This window comes from Quercus suber, unplaced genomic scaffold, assembly GCF_002906115.3.
Source record: "Quercus suber isolate HL8 unplaced genomic scaffold, Cork oak 2.0 scaffold_115, whole genome shotgun sequence".
Classification (NCBI taxonomy): domain Eukaryota; kingdom Viridiplantae; phylum Streptophyta; class Magnoliopsida; order Fagales; family Fagaceae; genus Quercus; species Quercus suber.
The window spans coordinates 699,425-716,609 of record NW_027069580.1 but is presented as its reverse complement, the minus strand read 5'-3'; the positions used below and the strand labels follow the sequence as shown (position 1 = coordinate 716,609).

The 17,185-nt window shown below is 32.4% G+C and overlaps 1 protein-coding gene and 1 pseudogene across 2 annotated transcripts; both read left to right on the top strand.

Annotated features, from left to right (window-relative positions):
- Positions 1-1,863: 1,863 nt before the first annotated feature.
- On the top strand, positions 1,864-9,546 carry LOC111992504 (beta-glucosidase 13). 2 transcript variants are annotated; one of them, XM_024024367.2, is made up of 12 exons: positions 1,865-2,263; positions 6,475-6,585; positions 7,152-7,227; positions 7,331-7,408; positions 7,545-7,632; positions 7,749-7,962; positions 8,104-8,219; positions 8,321-8,541; positions 8,665-8,696; positions 8,792-8,897; positions 9,025-9,133; positions 9,267-9,546. In XM_024024367.2, the coding sequence occupies exons 1-12, from the start codon at positions 1,910-1,912 to the stop codon at positions 9,433-9,435; spliced, it is 1,674 nt and encodes a 557-aa protein (XP_023880135.2). In that variant the 5' UTR covers positions 1,865-1,909; the 3' UTR covers positions 9,436-9,546. The 2 variants fall into 2 exon arrangements, with proteins under 2 accessions (XP_023880137.2, XP_023880135.2); XM_024024369.2 differs by lacking the exon at positions 9,025-9,133 and having other exon boundaries at positions 1,864-2,263; positions 9,267-9,378.
- Positions 9,547-12,298: 2,752 nt separating this feature from the next.
- LOC111992524 (beta-glucosidase 24-like) lies at positions 12,299-16,310 on the top strand (annotated as a pseudogene).
- The last annotated feature ends 875 nt before the right edge of the window (positions 16,311-17,185 follow it).

Genomic DNA, 17,185 nt, shown 5'->3' with positions numbered 1-17,185 from the left:
TATTTTTCACATACAACACGCAATATCTTTTGCTACTCTTGATACATGTGCAAGTACAATGTGATTTGACCATCACAAGATTTACATATGTTCACGTATGCTCACTAAACTGTCTTAACTTGTTTTTGAAATATAAAAATTAGTTAGACTTGTTTAGTGTGTGTGTGTGTGTGTGTGTGTGTTTTGGGATCTATGTGCTTAACATTTTTCTTATTGAGAGATTTATTTTTCACATGTTTTGCATCTTTCTTTTATCTTGTCATCCATAGCATCTTGTTTCATTACATTCATTCATTTTTATGGATTTTGGTAACCCCTTGATCATCCTTGATCATCTTTATGTTTCTTGGGTGAAACTTTTTAGTTTCTTGTACCTTTTGTCAATCATGACAAAAAGGGGAGAAAATGTGATGAGACATGTGGTTTCTTTTTAAGATTCTACATGTTAGGGAGAGAAATACACGGAATAAAGTCAACACATAGTTGAATAATTTCAACTTTACATTTATAATGCAATATGATAACATCTATGAAATCAAAAAAAGGAAAAAAAAAAAAAAAACTTAAAAACACAAAACTAAATTAACCACATCAACCTAAAGTAGAGTTTTAAAGAACACTAAAATTAATTAACCTAAAGTAGAGATGCAATATTAAAAAAATAAAAAAATAAATAAAATTGAGAGAGAGAGAGAGAGAGAGATAACATTTTTGTATGGGAAATATATGCGTAGAATGGGAGAGAGAATTGCAAATTTATGGTAAAAGGATGTGAATAAAAAGAGTAAAAAATAAAGGAGGATAAAATTATAGATGAATAGTGATATTAAGGTAGATAGTGTTGGGAAGTTGAAAAAGTAAAAAGGAGGAGAAATGTTAGAGAAAGGGTAACAAGAAGTTGAGAGTTAAAAATAAGAAAGAGAGTAAAAAAAAAAATAGGTGGATGATGTCACTAGCGGCTCCACATGCAAGGCAAGGTGGTCACAAGACCACCCTGACTTGCACTTGACTTGCAAAAAAAATATTATATGCTAAACTATCCTATTGTGACTACCCTAATAAAAATTTTGAACACCCTGACTTGAAAATTACAAAAATTTGAGTTTAACAAAAATAAGAGTAATGTTAAATTCACAACATTTTTACAATAGTTTTACAATAAATTCAATGTAATAAGCTGTAACTAATTCTAATTTGACCCAAATATTGATATTATTTTTTTACCCACCAATAATAGATTTTTGCATAATATTTATTGTAAAAATGTTGTGGACATGGCATTACTCCAAAATTAACCCTCCCCAAAATAATCCTTAATCCCTTTTATAAATTAAAAAAAAATCTTAAATAACAATAATAAATATTAGTCCAAATAACAACAAATATAAACTAAACAAAAATAAGACAAGACCAAACAATAACAAGTGAACAAATTGTTCAACAAGAAGCCTATTATAAAACAAAAAGATAAAAATAGCTAATCATTTAAATTTATAGATTGTTCAATTTATTCAATAAAATAATCTCTAATTTCATTTTTCCTTAAAAAATAGTATTAAGAAAAATATTGTGGTTATGAGTTCTCTTTGATTGTGACGATAATTATACTTTTTTTGGCTTTGCAATGCAACAATTTTGCTCTTCTTAGTGACTTGACTTGTAATTGTAGCAAATATTCAAGTTATCACTTTATTAAATTTTGTATGATTTAAATTTTTTAGTGACTATCCTAAAAAAATTCTTAGAGCCGTTGCTGGATGACGCGGCTCTTAATGTAGTTCAATAGAAGGATAACAATAATAAATAGTTTCATATTTTATATATATATATATATATACACACGCACACATGAGACAAAGCTTACGACGCCAAACAAATTTTCCGAACTCTTTCAACCTCAAATCTATAAATGGCCCTCAGCTCTAGATTCCTAACCACCCTTCAAAGTCCAATCTTTCCCTCTATTTCTCTCAATATGGCACTTAACATTGCATTGCTTGATCTCTCTCTCTATCTGTTTCTTTATATCGCACTTTACCTTGCAATGCCCACGAGGCGATCTATGGCTGATGTGGGTTCTTTAAAGAAATCAGAAACTACCGTTAGAAGTTGGGAAGGACATGTTCCAGCAACTACAATTCTTGATGGAGTTCTCAACGGAGTCCAAGTAGTCCAACCTACAGTAAATCCTAAACCCAAGAAAGTACATAGAAAGGACTTCCCTGCTGATTTCAAGTTTGGTTGCGCCACTTCTGCTCTTCAGGTCTCTATCTCTCTTTCTTTTCTTTTCTTTTTTTTTTTTTTTTTCTTTGGATGTGATGCTCTCTCTCTCTCTCTTAAATACACACATATGTAAGTTCATGTTTTTTGGTATGGTCAAAACATGCTAAAAATTGTTTCCCTTGGATCAACATTTGAACATTCAAAACCCAACTGATAGAACACAAAAATATCAAAATATCAGATCAAGAATTAGAAAAAACTAGCAACAAAAGTTACAAAACCCCTGATTGTTCTATGTGAAAAAATTCCATTATCAATCCAGCAAAATTGTGTTCCAATGAATTGGAACCCAAAAGTAGATTTGAAAACTCATACAAAGAATTAAATCATTAATTAGACCCAAAAAATTTAAAATTTCGAACTAGCAACATATCGATTTTCCCAAAAAAAAAAAAAATCGAACCCAAAAAACCGAATCATCAAGGCAATGCAATTGGAACTGTTAACTCCGTAAACAGTAAACACCATCAAACCCAAAATCCTTCAAACCCACCAACCCATCAAAGCAAACTCATAGAACAAACCCATCAAATCCGGTACTAGCATTGAACTATTGATAGGTGTAGCTGATTCAAACCCATAATCCCACAACAAACCCCTGAGCTCTTTGTGCACCGTTGAACCCATCGTAAATCCCAACAAAAATCCACCCATGCTCCTCTGAAACGATGAAGAGTACTCTATCCTCCCCTGCTTTCCCTTAAGCCCATTGTAGATTTTGATTCTCCAGTGACTCATCGTCTTCCAAACTACCAGCTCAAAAACTCCACGCTATTCTCCATCAAAGTTTCATTTTGTTGTTTCTCTAATGACCGCAGCCGAGTAGCTTAAGGAGCACAGGGTGACTTTGTCTGAGAGATTTGAGAGATTTTGTTGGTATGGATCTAGGTGAGAGGCTGTGAGTTGATAAAGAGGTTTTCTGGGCTTGAAAGGTTGAGTTTTTGGGTGAGATACTCGGTTTTTGTAACTTTGGTCGTTGACGTTGTTTAGGTTTTGTCTAATTCTTGATCTGATATTTTTGACTTCCAACATTTGGGTTTCTACTGTTCATCGAAAAAATGCTAAAAAGGAAAATAATAATAATAACACATTTTAAAGAATTGTTTTAATATTTTCAATTTTTTTTTAATTACTTGGAATAGTGTTATACACATGTCATATTTTTATTTGATCAATTGGCATACATGTCAAGTTGATGTGTCAAACATCAGCAAAAAAAAACTAGTGAAGTGGCTATTGATACAAATAGTATGAAATTTTAGGGTGTAAAATCAAAATTCTGAAATTTCAAGTTGTAAAATCCAATCACCATCAAATTTCAAAGTATATTTTGCATTTTACCCTATATTCTTTTATCGAGTTTTGATGTGTCTTATTAAAGCTGTAATTTTTTTTTTTTTTTTTTTTTGCTAAAAAAAAGCTCCAAAAAAAAAAAAAAAAAAAAAACTATTTTCAGCATGTACCTCAATAGTTGGCCTAATATCTCTCAATAACTATCTCAACACCTTCTCGATACCTCTTGATCTATCGAGCCCTTTTAAGCCACCTTCTGCCTCCTCGATGGCCAACATGATGCCTCCTCAATATCTAGCATGATATCTCTCGATAGCTATCTCGATACCTCATCAATCTATCAAGATTCATGTTTTAGCAAAAATTATCAATGCAAAAAAGTCCATAACTTGTTTGTTTGAAACTTGATTTGAGATTTATTTGAACTGTTATTTAAAGGACGTTTTAAGTTATCTATTAGAAGGGTTTTTAGAGAGAGAGAGAGAGAGAAACACTTTGTTTTTATGGCTAGGTTTTTGTAACCGAGTTTTCTCAATTTCACCATACCGAAGTTTCAAAGTAAATTTGAAGTTTGTTTGGTGAAGAAGCTAAAGGTATAGCAACCATCACAGACTTACTGCTATGAAGAAAACCCTCAAGAAATTCTTGGAGTCAGTCAAAGGTTCCGATTGTGACTGTTGGGCGCATCATCCATTAATGGTTAATATATTGAAGAGTTTAGAGGTTTTGATGCTGTAGAAGATTTCTATTGTAAGTTCATCTATTGGGATTATAAAGTTTAGGGATAAAAGTTTTGTACTAAATATTAAACTTATCTTTACTAGCAGATTGCTTTTTGGGAAGGTTTTCCCAGGTTTTTTTTGTGAAACTAGTTTGTTTTATTGGTTTTCCTAGGTCAATACTATTTGATTGATTTGAAATCCTTGGAAATTTTTAAATGCTTATTTTCATAACCTTTTCTCTACTTTTGAGGTTGATATGAGTTTACAAGACACTTGAGCACATGAAAACCCTTGCATGCGTGAATTTTTATTTCATTAAGAAATACGGTATCGTCTTAAGTGATTATGCTTAGAAGTTTCTGCATACCTTTGTTCATGGGTCACATAGTGTCAAGATTTGCATAAAATGAAAGAGGGAATATTGGTATTCTATGTGCTATCTCATTTTTTTTGTGATTCATTTTTCTTCTCAATTTTTTTTTTCTCTAACAGTTGTTCTATATATTTTTTTTTTAAATGGGAAAAAGTTGTTCTTACCACCCTTGCTCTTTATAGTGGGAGTTTTATCTGTTAGCATTCCATGAGTGTGTCATTCTTATTTTCAATATGTTGTCCCCTTAGTATCCATAGCATCCGTGTTTTCATTATATCCATGTTTGTTTATGGATTCTTTGTGCCCCTTTGATCCCATTTATATTTCCTGAGTAAAACTTTGTAGCTTTCTACTAATCATGACAAGAAGGGGGAGAAAATTGGTATTTGGAGTGTACATGTTAATGGCAACAATACATGTTTTTGTAAGGGGAAGATGTGTTTTATTTACTTAGGGGGAGCATTATGTACTTTGGGGTGTTGTGCCAATTTTTTATTGGTATACATATTCTTGAGCTTTACTTGTGTATTATCTATCATTGTTTTCCACATTGTGCGCATAATGTGTTTGTTAAGTGCTTTAAGAAAAGACAGATATGAAGCCAATCAAAACAATCAATCTTAATTCATGCTATGATTTCTGGTGACAGGTTGTTAGATTAGGCTAGTTTAGTTGAATATGGATTCATTCCTTGTAATTGGGTTATTTTTGTAACTGGGGTTTTGTCATGGATTCACAAAGGGGGAGATTCTAAGGTTTATGTGTTTTGGTATTGTCAAATTATGTCCTTCTATTGAGTTTTTATATGTTTTAAAGTTGTAATTGAAGATTAATTAAGTTGAAGACACAAAGTTTGCTAAAGAAAAGCTCAAGCAAAGTGAATTTCAGAATGAACCACAATGGCTGGCTTAATACCTCTCAATACCTCCTCGATACATCTCGATCTATCTAGCCCTTCTAGGTCACCTTCTGCCTCCTTGATCACTGGCTTGATACTTCTCAATAGTTGTCTCAATATCTCTCAATCTATTAAGATTTGAGTTTCAGCAAAAATCAGCAACACAAAAAAACCAATAACTTGTCCGTTTGAAGCTAGATTCGAGATCCATGTGAACCGGTAATTAAAGTACGTTATAAGTCCATATATAAGAAGGTTTTTTTTTTTTTTTTTAGAGAAAAAAACATTCTGTTTGTGCGGCTAGGGTTTTTGCAACTAAGTTTTCTCAATTTCACCATACTGAAGAGATTCAAAATAAATTTGAAGTTTGTTTGGTGAGGAATCTGAAGCCACAGCAACCACTATAGACTTATTGCTGTGAAAAAAACCTTCAAGAAGTTTTTGGGGTCGGTCGAAGGTTCCAATTGTGATTGTGAGTGCGTCATTCGTAGAATATTAATATATTGAAAAATTAAGAGGTTTTGATGTAATACAATGCAATAGAAGGTTTTTATTGTAAGATCATCTACTGAGATTGTTGAGCCTTGAGACAAAGGTTTTGTATTAGATCTTAAACTTTTCTTTACTATAGTTGATTGCCTTTTGGCAAGGTTTCTCCCTAGGTTTTTATTTATTTATTGTAAAACTAGTTTGTTTAATTGGTTTTCCTAAGACATCATATCTTGTGTTATTTACTATTTCGTTGTACATGATATTGATGTTTGTTGGTTTAACCAAGTAATATTCATAATAGATCTAACTAACAACTTGACTTTAAAACTAGTTAATTCTATAAATCAGGATCTATAAATATAAATATAGTACTTGTGTTGTATAAATAGTTGACATGTAATGACATGGTGCAGACAGAAGGAGCAGGTGATGAAGGAGGGAGAGGACCAAGCACCTGGGACCGTTTTATCCAAGATGGAGTTGGAGATAAGGACATTGCAGTTGATTCATACAATCATCATAAAGTATATATGAATATTGTTACATAGTTATCAATAAATTATAAAAACAACTCTACTCTACAAATGATCAAAACAAGAAAAATAAAGATAGAAAATTAAAGCACTTAAGCACTACCCATGTATTTCAAAATTTTGACCTTTTTTAGATTTCATGCTCATCAGTCATCACATCTCATTTCCTAAGTTCGACCAAAAGAAAATATTTGTTGTTTATTATCAGAATGAAAAATGATCATACTTATTTAGAATGGATCTACTTTATGAATCAAATTAGATATATTATAAATCTAAAAATATATCTATTATCACATTATTTAAAATTTTAAATAACACGTCACACTAAACACATACATTATTGAATCATGAAGTTCCAATTAGGAAATGTCGCTAATGTGTAGCCCGGATTCTTAATCTACTTTATGACCATAATAAAAGCTTTATTAGTAGATCAAGTTTTTGCACTAACCTAAATTCAGAAAATAAGCTTGTGTAAAATAGTCATTTTCTAGTCACCAATTTGTGGCTTGTAGTGCGTTTTTCTTTCTTTCTCTAATCAGTTGGCATCACAGGAGGACGTGCAACTGCTGAAAAATATGGGAGCAGACACGTACAGATTCTCCATTTCTTGGTCAAGAATCCTCCCTGGTACTTTCTTCTTCGAAATATGCCACCCTCAAACCAACCAAATATTTCAAAAGAAAAGAAAACGAAAATTTATGTTCTATTTATATAATCAACTTCCATGCAGATGGGACCGTGGCTGGTGGAGTAAACCAAGAGGGAATCAATTTCTACAACAGTTTTATTAATGAACTGATAAAAAATGGTATGAACCAATATTTGACTTTACAACCCTAGTAGCTGCCCATGCTTCATATATGCAAGGATCAGTTTTTGTTCCTAAATTTTCAAACCTGTTTACTTTTCAACTGCTCAAAAAATGAGACTAATTCCCCATGCAGGGATAACCCCATTTGTGACACTCTTCCACTTTGACTTACCTCAAGCACTGCAAGACAAATACGAGGGATTCTTGAGCAGGCAGATTGTGTAGGTTCATGCGATCCAGTTGATCAAACTTCTTGTTTCAACTATCAATATTTCCTAAGATGATAATTATTAATCAGTGTATGTGTACTTGGATGCTACCTTACTATTAATAATAGGGATGATTTTAAAGCCTATGCCGATATTTGTTACCACAATTTTGGTGATCGAGTGAAGTACTGGACTACTATCAATGAGCCACAAATCTTTGGGCCGTACGGTTATGAAACCAGGAACCCAAATCCAAAACCTGCAACAGATCCATACCTTGCTACCCATAACATTATATTAGCCCATGCCGCAGCTGTAAAACTCTACAGAGAAAAATACCAGGTAAAATCTATATAAATCTTCTTCTTTTTTCGTTTCGCAGAATTAATTTCCACTAGGACAATCTTAAGCTGAAACCAATTTTGTTTCTATACAACGTTATTTATATAATTTAAGTTTTTTTTTGTTTTAAATTATTCATAGCCAACTCAAGTGGGAGAAATCGGAGTTTCGCCAACGGTACAATGGTTTGAGCCATATGGAGATACACTTCATGATAAAGATGCAGCCAAGAGAGCATTTGACTTCTCGGTTGGATGGTAAGAACATTTGTCACAGTCAATAAAACACACACACATATAATCAAATCCTTTATATAAAAAAATCATGTCTAAATTTTTTCCCCCTATTATATGTATAGGTTTATGGAACCATTAGTGTTTGGAGATTACCCATTCATCATGAAGGCTTTGATAAGGGATGGACTTCCAGAATTCACAGAAGCAGAGAAGGATTTAGTTAAAGGTTCCTTTGATTTCATTGGAGTCAATTATTATACATCCAGATACGCACTTTCCCAACAATTTAATAAAGATGATAACTATTCTACCTTTAGTCAATACCAGTATGCTGAGCTCAAAGGTAAACTTTGTGGTTTCCTTTGCAAAACATCTTAATTTAGCTTGTAATTGAATTTGGCATAGATATGATTTTGTTAGCTAGTATTATCTAATCCATCTTTCCTGTTTGTTGCATTTGTCATAGTTGATAGAAATGGGAAACCCATTGGTGCTCGGGTAAGATTGTTTCATTTTAAATTGTTTACACATTGATTAAACTCAATGACTTGAAGACATCATCTAAGAACATGTTATTTCATTTGTTAAACCAGACACCAGGTAGCACTCAAATGTATATCTATCCACAAGGGTTAAGGGATGCATTGATTTATATGAAGCAAGAGTACAACAATCCCAAGTTCTACGTTACTGAAAATGGTTAGTAATTAACTTAAAATAGTTCCTTAATTTTTTTTTTCCACATTAATCAAGAGAAAAAAAAAATCACAAATTTTTTTTTTATTATCTTGATATATAATTAAGTTATACATGCTTTTTGAAATAGGATATCCAGAGAAACGAAACGATACTATCCCAATAAAGACTGCATTGAAAGATAATGCGCGAATTAAATATATTATTAGCCACCTTTTTGCTATTTCAGAAGCGATGAAGTAAGTTCAAAGTGCTAAGTGCTAACAACTATCTTTCAATGATAGCAATATTATTCATAAATAGGACCATAAAATAAGTTTGTCCCATGAAACAAAGTCATCATAAAGATTATTTGTTAATGTTTGAGTGCAGGAAGGGGGTAAATGTCAATGGATACTTCATGTGGGCTTTAATGGACTGTATGGAAATGGGGTCAGGCTACACTGCTCGATTTGGGCTTGCTTACACAGATTACCTTAACAACTTGAACAGAATCCCCAAGAAGTCTGCAAAATGGCTCAAGTCCTTTGTGGGACGTTGACCTTAATATGGATCAGCCCAGATCTCATATGCATCAATTGGTTGTCTGACAATTAAGGTGTGTTTGGATATTATTTATTTTGCTGAAATTAAAAAATTATTGTTGAAAGTACTCTAGATAAAGGTAAAAGTTATTTGAAATAGTATAGTAGGGCTCATGAATAGCGCCAAAAAGTGCAGTGAGACCCATGAATAGTAACAAAAATAAGCTGAATAGTGAAATAATTTTCATTTATAATCCTAATCCAAACGCACGCTTAGTTCCAACCTTCTTAATTATCAAAATAAATTTGAACATTTTCCCTTTGGAGTATTCCAAACACTGAGGTTTGAGTTGAGGCTAAAACAGCCTAGTTCTCTTTGGATCGATCTTTTGTAATTCTCTTAATAATAATAATAATAATAATAATAAATTAGTGTGATTCACTCTCGCTGGCCATCTTCAATTCTTCATTGTAAAAATTATCGACTTTTTTTCCTTCACTTTTTATGTTTTATAATCGATAACTATTTGTTTGAGGGGTCACAAACTTCCCCATGCATTGCTCTTTAAATGTTTATGTATGTAAACATTGTTTTTAATTTTATCAATAAAGCTATAGCATATTATTTGAGAAGTGTTATCGTGTGTACGTTCGGAAATTGTTGATTTTTTGTAGTTTATTTAATTGCAGAGTATTTATAAAAAAAAAAGTATTTAAAATGTACATAAATTATATATATTTTGAAATATTTGGCTTGTTTGAGGTTGGGTTATGTTGAAGAAGAAAATACTAGAGACTCAGCGAGAATTCTTGACCAGGAAATGGAGAATCCGTGAGTGTCTACCTCCATCTTTTTTAGTAGTTGCACGTCCTCCTATGATGCCAACCAGTTAAAGAAAGAAAGAAAAAAAAAAAAAAGCAGTATTTGTTAAAAATTAGTGACAAGAAAGTTGTGCAAGGAAGTCTCTCATGGTCACCTGATCCATGGTAAAGATTCTACTAGGTGCATGCTGCTAATGGTGATGCATGACTTGGTAAAGGGCACACTATTGATGATAGTGATGCATGACACTTGAATTATATAGAAAATGTGCTTCCATTCAAGGGAGAATCTAACTAAGGTGCTACAAATGACTTGATACTTGATGGAAGGCTCACACGTGAAGGGGAAGCTTTTTTGTGATATTTACATGTGAGTGGTGTTGATAATTAAGTAGTGAAGTCCCACATTAGATACTAATAAGATTACAATTTTTTTAAGATCTAAATTTTATTATAGTAGTATACGGTATGATACTATATGAGTTAAAATGTTGTTTCCCTTTGATTTAATCATATTGGCGATCTTGAGGGAATCATCTTAGCACCAGTAATATGAAAGCTTATATATAATATATGTATTATTTGGACAAAGTTAATTTGAAAAATTTTATATTAGTTTCTTGTTTTTAAGTTTTATTCACCGCAAATTTTTTTTTTTTTTTTATTTACTGATGTTAACATTAATAAACAAAAGAAGAGTCTAAAAAAGCAAAGGGCTGTTGGAAGATCATTAGAAAAATGCTGAAAAAAACCCAGTAATGATGGAGAGGCACCTTAACAGCCGCTGAGGCCAAATCATTGGCATTTTATAAGATAACCCTAGGGACCAAAATAGTGGTGAATCTCATCCCCTGTTGGGTGAGATAGTACAGGTCTGTTATCATTGTCTTCGCCTGCCAATTTGGGCTTTTCTTGCCATTGTAATCCAGTTCCAAATTTCTTCTCCCTTTGAGAATAATATTATGATGGTAACCAAGTTCTCTTGCCCTTCAAAACAGCTTGAGAAGTAACGTCACAAAACTCACAACCAAATCTTATAGGGGTACAATGTGAATCATGTGAATATAATATGCTATTTTTTAAATGCTACATTGTCATGTATTAGACAATTTAAATATGAATATCTAGATGGCGTATATGCCAAATGTGAACACAGCTCGTTTTAGAATTGGCAGAGCTATCCCCAGCCAGATACGTTTTGCAGATTTGGTCAACTCATTATCACCAATTCGATATTGAAAACCCTGTAACTCATTGGAACTTGATCAATATTTCTCCAATGAGTTTGTCTCTTTTCTAAGTTATCTCTCTCCTTTTTTGACAACCTACCCACACCCATTTGTCAAGTGTAATGTAATTATGTATACTTTTTTTTTCTTTGGTTTGCAATGAATTGTAATGTAAAATGGGAGTATTTATTCAAGGCAAGGTATTAAAAGCATAAAAATATGTAATCAAATGGTTGATTGGTCAAAATATTCTTCTAGTGACAAATTATAAAGTTGTATAACATCACATAAAGTTATAATACCATAACTTTTAACAATATTATATCACTTAATGTTTTTTTTATTAAAAGGGTATTTTGATAAATTTACAATTGGATAACTTTCTTTTTTTCTAATACCTTTCATATTTGCATAATTTCAATATGATCAAAAATCAATAATTACTTCATGAAGTTGTTATCTATAAAATGTTTAAATATGAAGGGTGTTTTTTTTTTAAAAAAAAAAAAAAAAAAAAAAAAAAAAGGTTTTATCTTAAAATTATGCGTAAGATAAATTTAAATCAAATAGTAAATGATATCTACGCAAAATTTGATATGCATATTAAGAACATAAAAAACATATAGTTCAATAGTTAAAATTTTAAAATATTAAGTTAATAAAAAGTTATTAGATATTTTACATGTTAAGTTTATCATTATCTTTAATTATTGAATGTTACAGGTTGAGCATCTCTATAATCTGCCCTTTTTTTTTTTTATGACCAAATCTATTTAAAAAATTATATCAATCTTTCAAATCTCATTGATCCCTTGCAGTTCTTAATTTTCAACTTGCATAGATGCACTCAATAACTATGTGTATGAGACAAAGCTAATGAAGACAAGCAAAATTTTCGAACTCTTTCATGACTTCAAATCTATAAATAGCGCTCAGCTCTACATCTTTAACCATCCTTCAAAGTCCTCTCTCTCTCTCTCAATATGGCACTTAACCTTGCATTGCCAATGAGGCTATCTATGGCCAATATGGGTTCTCTAAAGAAATCAGAAACTACTATTTTTGGAGCAACTCGTAGAGTCCCATCTCAGAGAAATGAGAACAAGAATTTGAGGTTTACCATTAGAAGTTGGAAAGGACATGTTTTTCCACCAACTACAATTGTTGATGAAGTTCTCAATGGAGTCCAAGCAGTCCAGCCTACAGTAATTCCTAAACCCAAGAAAGTAACAAGAAAGGACTTCCCCGCTGATTTCAAGTTTGGTTGCTCCACTTCTGCTCTTCAGGTGTCTCTCTCTCTTAGAAATACACATACATCCATATTATAGAATTCTTGTGTTGCATATATAGTTGACATGTAATGACATGGTGCAGACAGAAGGAGCAGGTGATGAAGGAGGGAGAGGACCAAGCACCTGGGATCGTTTTATCCAAAATGGAGTTGGCGATAAGGACATTGCAGTTGATTCATACAATCGTTACAAAGTATACATGAATATTGTTACATAGTTATCAATAAATGATAAAAACAAGTCTACTCTACAAATGATCAAAGCAAGAAAACTAAAGATAGAATATAATTAAAGCACTTAAGCACTACCCATGTATTTCAAAAGTGACTTTTTTTTTACCTAAAAAAGTTTGACCTTTTTTAGATCTTATATGCTCATCACATCTCATTTCCTAAGTTCGACCAAAAGAAAATATTTGTTGTTTATTATCAGAATGAAAAATGATTATACTTATTTAGAATGGAACTATTTTATGAATCAAATTAGATATATTATAAATCTAAAAAAATATTATCGTTACATTATTTAAAATTTTAAATAACATGTCACACTATACACATACATTATTGAATCATGAAGTTCCAATTAGGAAATGTTGCTAATATGTAGCTCGGATTCTTTATCTGCTTTATAACAATAATGAAAGCTTTATAAGTAGAACAAGTTTTTGCACTAACCTAAATTCAGAAAATAAGCTTGTGTAAAATGTTTTCATTTTCTAGTCACTAATTTGTAGCTTATAGTGTATTTTTTTTTTCTTTCTCTAATTGGTTGGCATCACAGGAGGACGTGCAATTGCTGAAAAAAATGGGGGCAGACACTTACAGATTCTCCATTTCTTGGTCAAGAATCCTTCCTGGTACTTTCTTCTTCGAAATATGCCACCCTCAAATCAACCAAATATTTCAAATTAAAAGAGATGAAAAGAAATTAAAGAAAATCTATGTTCTGTTTATATAATCAACTTGCATGCAGATGGGACCGTAGCTGGTGGAGTAAACCAAGAGGGAATCAATTTCTACAACAGTTTTATTAATTGTTAAATATTAGCATTAATACACCATGTTGAATATGCTAGTATGGATGTGGAAGCAAAAACATAAACCTAACAGCCTACATCCACAAAGAAAACTCAGAAGGGCTACATCAATAATATATTATAGTGTAGTACAAATCTTGTGTTACAATGAATCATAACATGTGTATATATAGTAGACTAAACCTTAAACTAATAGACTTCCAGTACAAGTAGGAGACTTGTCTTGCACACAAAGTAGAATTAAGTTTGGACTTATGCTAATGGGTTAATATATCTCTAACATTAATGAACTGATAAAAAATGGTATGAACCAATATTTAACTTTTCAACCCTAGCTAGTAGCCGCTTGTGTTTCATATATGCAAGGACCATTTTTTGTTCCTAAATTTTCAAACCAGTTTTTACCATTCCAACTGCTCAAAAAATGAGACTCTGAATTCCCCATGCGGGGATAATCCCATTTGTGACACTGTTCCACTTTGACTTGCCTCAAGCACTGCAAGACAAATACAAAGGCTTCTTCAGCAGTCCGATTGTGTAGGTTCACGTTCTTCTAGTTGATGATCAGACTTCTTATTTAATCGCTTCAACTATCAAAATTTCCTAAGATATTAATCAATGTACATGGTTGCTGCCTTACTATTAATAATAGGGATGATTTTAAAGCCTATGCCGACATTTGTTACCAATATTTTGGTGACCGAATGAAGCACTGGACTACTATCAATGAGCCTCAAGTCTTTGGGCAGTACGGTTATAAAATTGGGATGACTAACCCAAATCCAAAACCAGCAACAGATCCATACCTTGCTACCCATAACATTCTATTATCCCATGCCGCAGCTGCTAAGCTCTACAAAGAAAAATACCAGCTAATATCTAATTAAATCCTTTTTTTCTTTTTCCACTTTCATTCTGCAGCATTTCCGCCAAGCCAGTCAAAAGCTGACACCCATTTTGTTTTAGAATGACTAATTTCGCATTTTTATTTCTGTAAAAAAAAATATATATATATATATATATAATATAAAGTTTTGTTTATTCATAGCAAACCCAAGGAGGAGAAGTTGGAATTTCGATAGTGACGCAATGGTTTGAGCCACATGGAGATACACGTCATGATAAAGATGCAGCTGAGAGAGCATTTGACTTCTTGGTTGGATGGTTAGAACATTTACCAGTCAATAAAACACACACATATGTAAAATCAAATCATTTTGACAAAAAAATCATGTCTAATTACTTTTTTTTCCCCATTATATGTATAGGTTTATGGAACCATTAGTGTTTGGAGATTACCCATTCATCATGAAGGCTTTGATAAGAGATGGACTTCTAAAATTCACAGAAGTGGAGAAGGATTTAATTAAAGGGTCTTTTGACTTTATTGGTACAATTACTATACTTCCAAATACGCGATTTCCCAACAATTTGATAAAGATGATACCTATACTAGCAATACTCAATAGCAATATGCTGAGCTGAAAGGTAAACTTTGTGGTTTCCTTTGCAAAACAACTTAATTTAGCTTGTAATTGAATTTGGCATAGATATGATTTTGATAGCTAGTATTATCTAATTCTTCTTTCCTGTTTGTTGCATTTGTCATAGTTGATAGAAATGGGAAACCCATTGGTGATCCGGTAAGATTGTTTTGTTTTAAATTGTTTACACATTAATTAAACTCAATGACTTGAAGACATCATCTAAGAACATGTTATTTCATTGTTAAACTAGACACCAGGTAGCAGTGAAATTTATGTTTATCCACAAGGGTTAAGGGATGCATTGATTTATATGAAGCATGAATACAACAATCCCAAGTTTTACATTACTGAAAATGGTTAGTAACTTAAAATGGTTCCTTAATTTTTTTCCGTATTAAATAAAAAAGACACATTACAAAATATTATATTTATCTTGACATATAATCAAGTTATATATACTTTAAAACAGGATATCCAGATAAATGAGATGATACTATCCTAGTTGAGACTGCATTAGATGATAATGCGCAAATTCAACATATTCTTAGCCATCTTTTTGCTATTTCAGAAGCCATGAAGTAAGTTCAAAGTGCTAAGTACTAACAATTACCTTTCGATGATAGCAATATTATGCATAAAAAGGACCATTAAACAAGTTTGTTCCATAAAACAAAGTCATCATAAAGATTATTTGTTGTTTGACTGCAGGAAGGGGGTAAATGTAAATGGATACTTCATGTGGGCATTAATGGACTGCATGGAAATGGGGTCAGGCTACAACGTGAGATTTGGGCTTACTTACACAGATTACCTTAATAACTTGAACAGAATCCCTAAGAAGTCTACAAACTGGCTCAAGTCCTTTGTGGGACGTTAAACTTAATATGGATTAACCCAGATCTCATATGCAGACCAATTTGGTTGTCTGACATTTAGTTCCAAGTTCCAACCTTCTTAATTATCAGAATAAATTTGAACTTTTTCGCTTTGGAGAATTCCAAGCACTGAGGTTTGAGTTGATGCTAAAACAGCCTAGTTCTCTTTGAATTGATGTTTTGTAGTTCTCTTAATAATAATAATAAATGTGATTCACTCTCGTTGGCCATCTTCAATTCTTCATCGTGGTAATTGATCGACTTTTTTTCCTTCATTTTTTATGTTTTAGTAAAATCAGCATAATCTTGCATTAAATGCTTGGATCTCTAAGGTTATATTCAACCAATGAGATTAAGATAGGCATTAAGGAATGATGCTAGTGCTGCAACTAAGATTTGGACCCTATGAAGTAAGATTTTAACACCTTAAGCCAGGTGTCAAAGTTTAAGCCTATTTTAGAGAGTTTTGCTAGAGATCCTTTCACGCCCTCCAAACTACATGTTCCCAAATTTTCCCTTTTAGGATTCATAGGCTTGGCACATGAACCATTTCTTAAACGTTTTTGACATTCGTAGCATTTATTTGTTGAGATTTGGGTAACTTGGTTACAACTCCCCTTTCGCTAGAGATATAGCCGTTGAGGAAAATGATAAAGTTCCATCACCCATTAAACTTCAGCTGTTGTTACAACCTCTAGGCATTGTTCACGTTGGGTAGAGGGTGACAAAAAGTTGATGGGACAGCCCCTAGTTCATCCTCAAAGACTTGGTTCTCTTGTAGAGGCCTCTAGCTGGACCTTGATCAAGGATGAACCAAGTTGATTGTCTATTTTTAGTCATCTGCCTTTTCTAGAGTTCTTTGGATCGAGTTTGCTCACGTGGGCTGGACCCTTTGGGCTGGGCTATGTTCATCCCATTTCTTACTTGGGCTTGTTCTCTTTTTTATAGCATATTTGGACCTACAAAATAAACATCAATGACACATATTGCCATGGGTTTTCATCCTTCATGGACTCTTATTAT

Bases quoted from the DNA above. Each gene is read 5' to 3' on its own strand.
- LOC111992504 (XM_024024367.2), top strand. From the start codon at position 1,910: ATGGCCCTCAGCTCTAGATTCCTAACCACCCTTCAAAGTCCAATCTTT. The intron at 8,697-8,791 runs GTAAGATTGTTT...TTGTTAAACCAG, and splicing joins GGAAACCCATTGGTGCTCGG to ACACCAGGTAGCACTCAAAT. The intron at 8,898-9,024 runs GTTAGTAATTAA...TTTTTGAAATAG, and splicing joins GTTCTACGTTACTGAAAATG to GATATCCAGAGAAACGAAAC.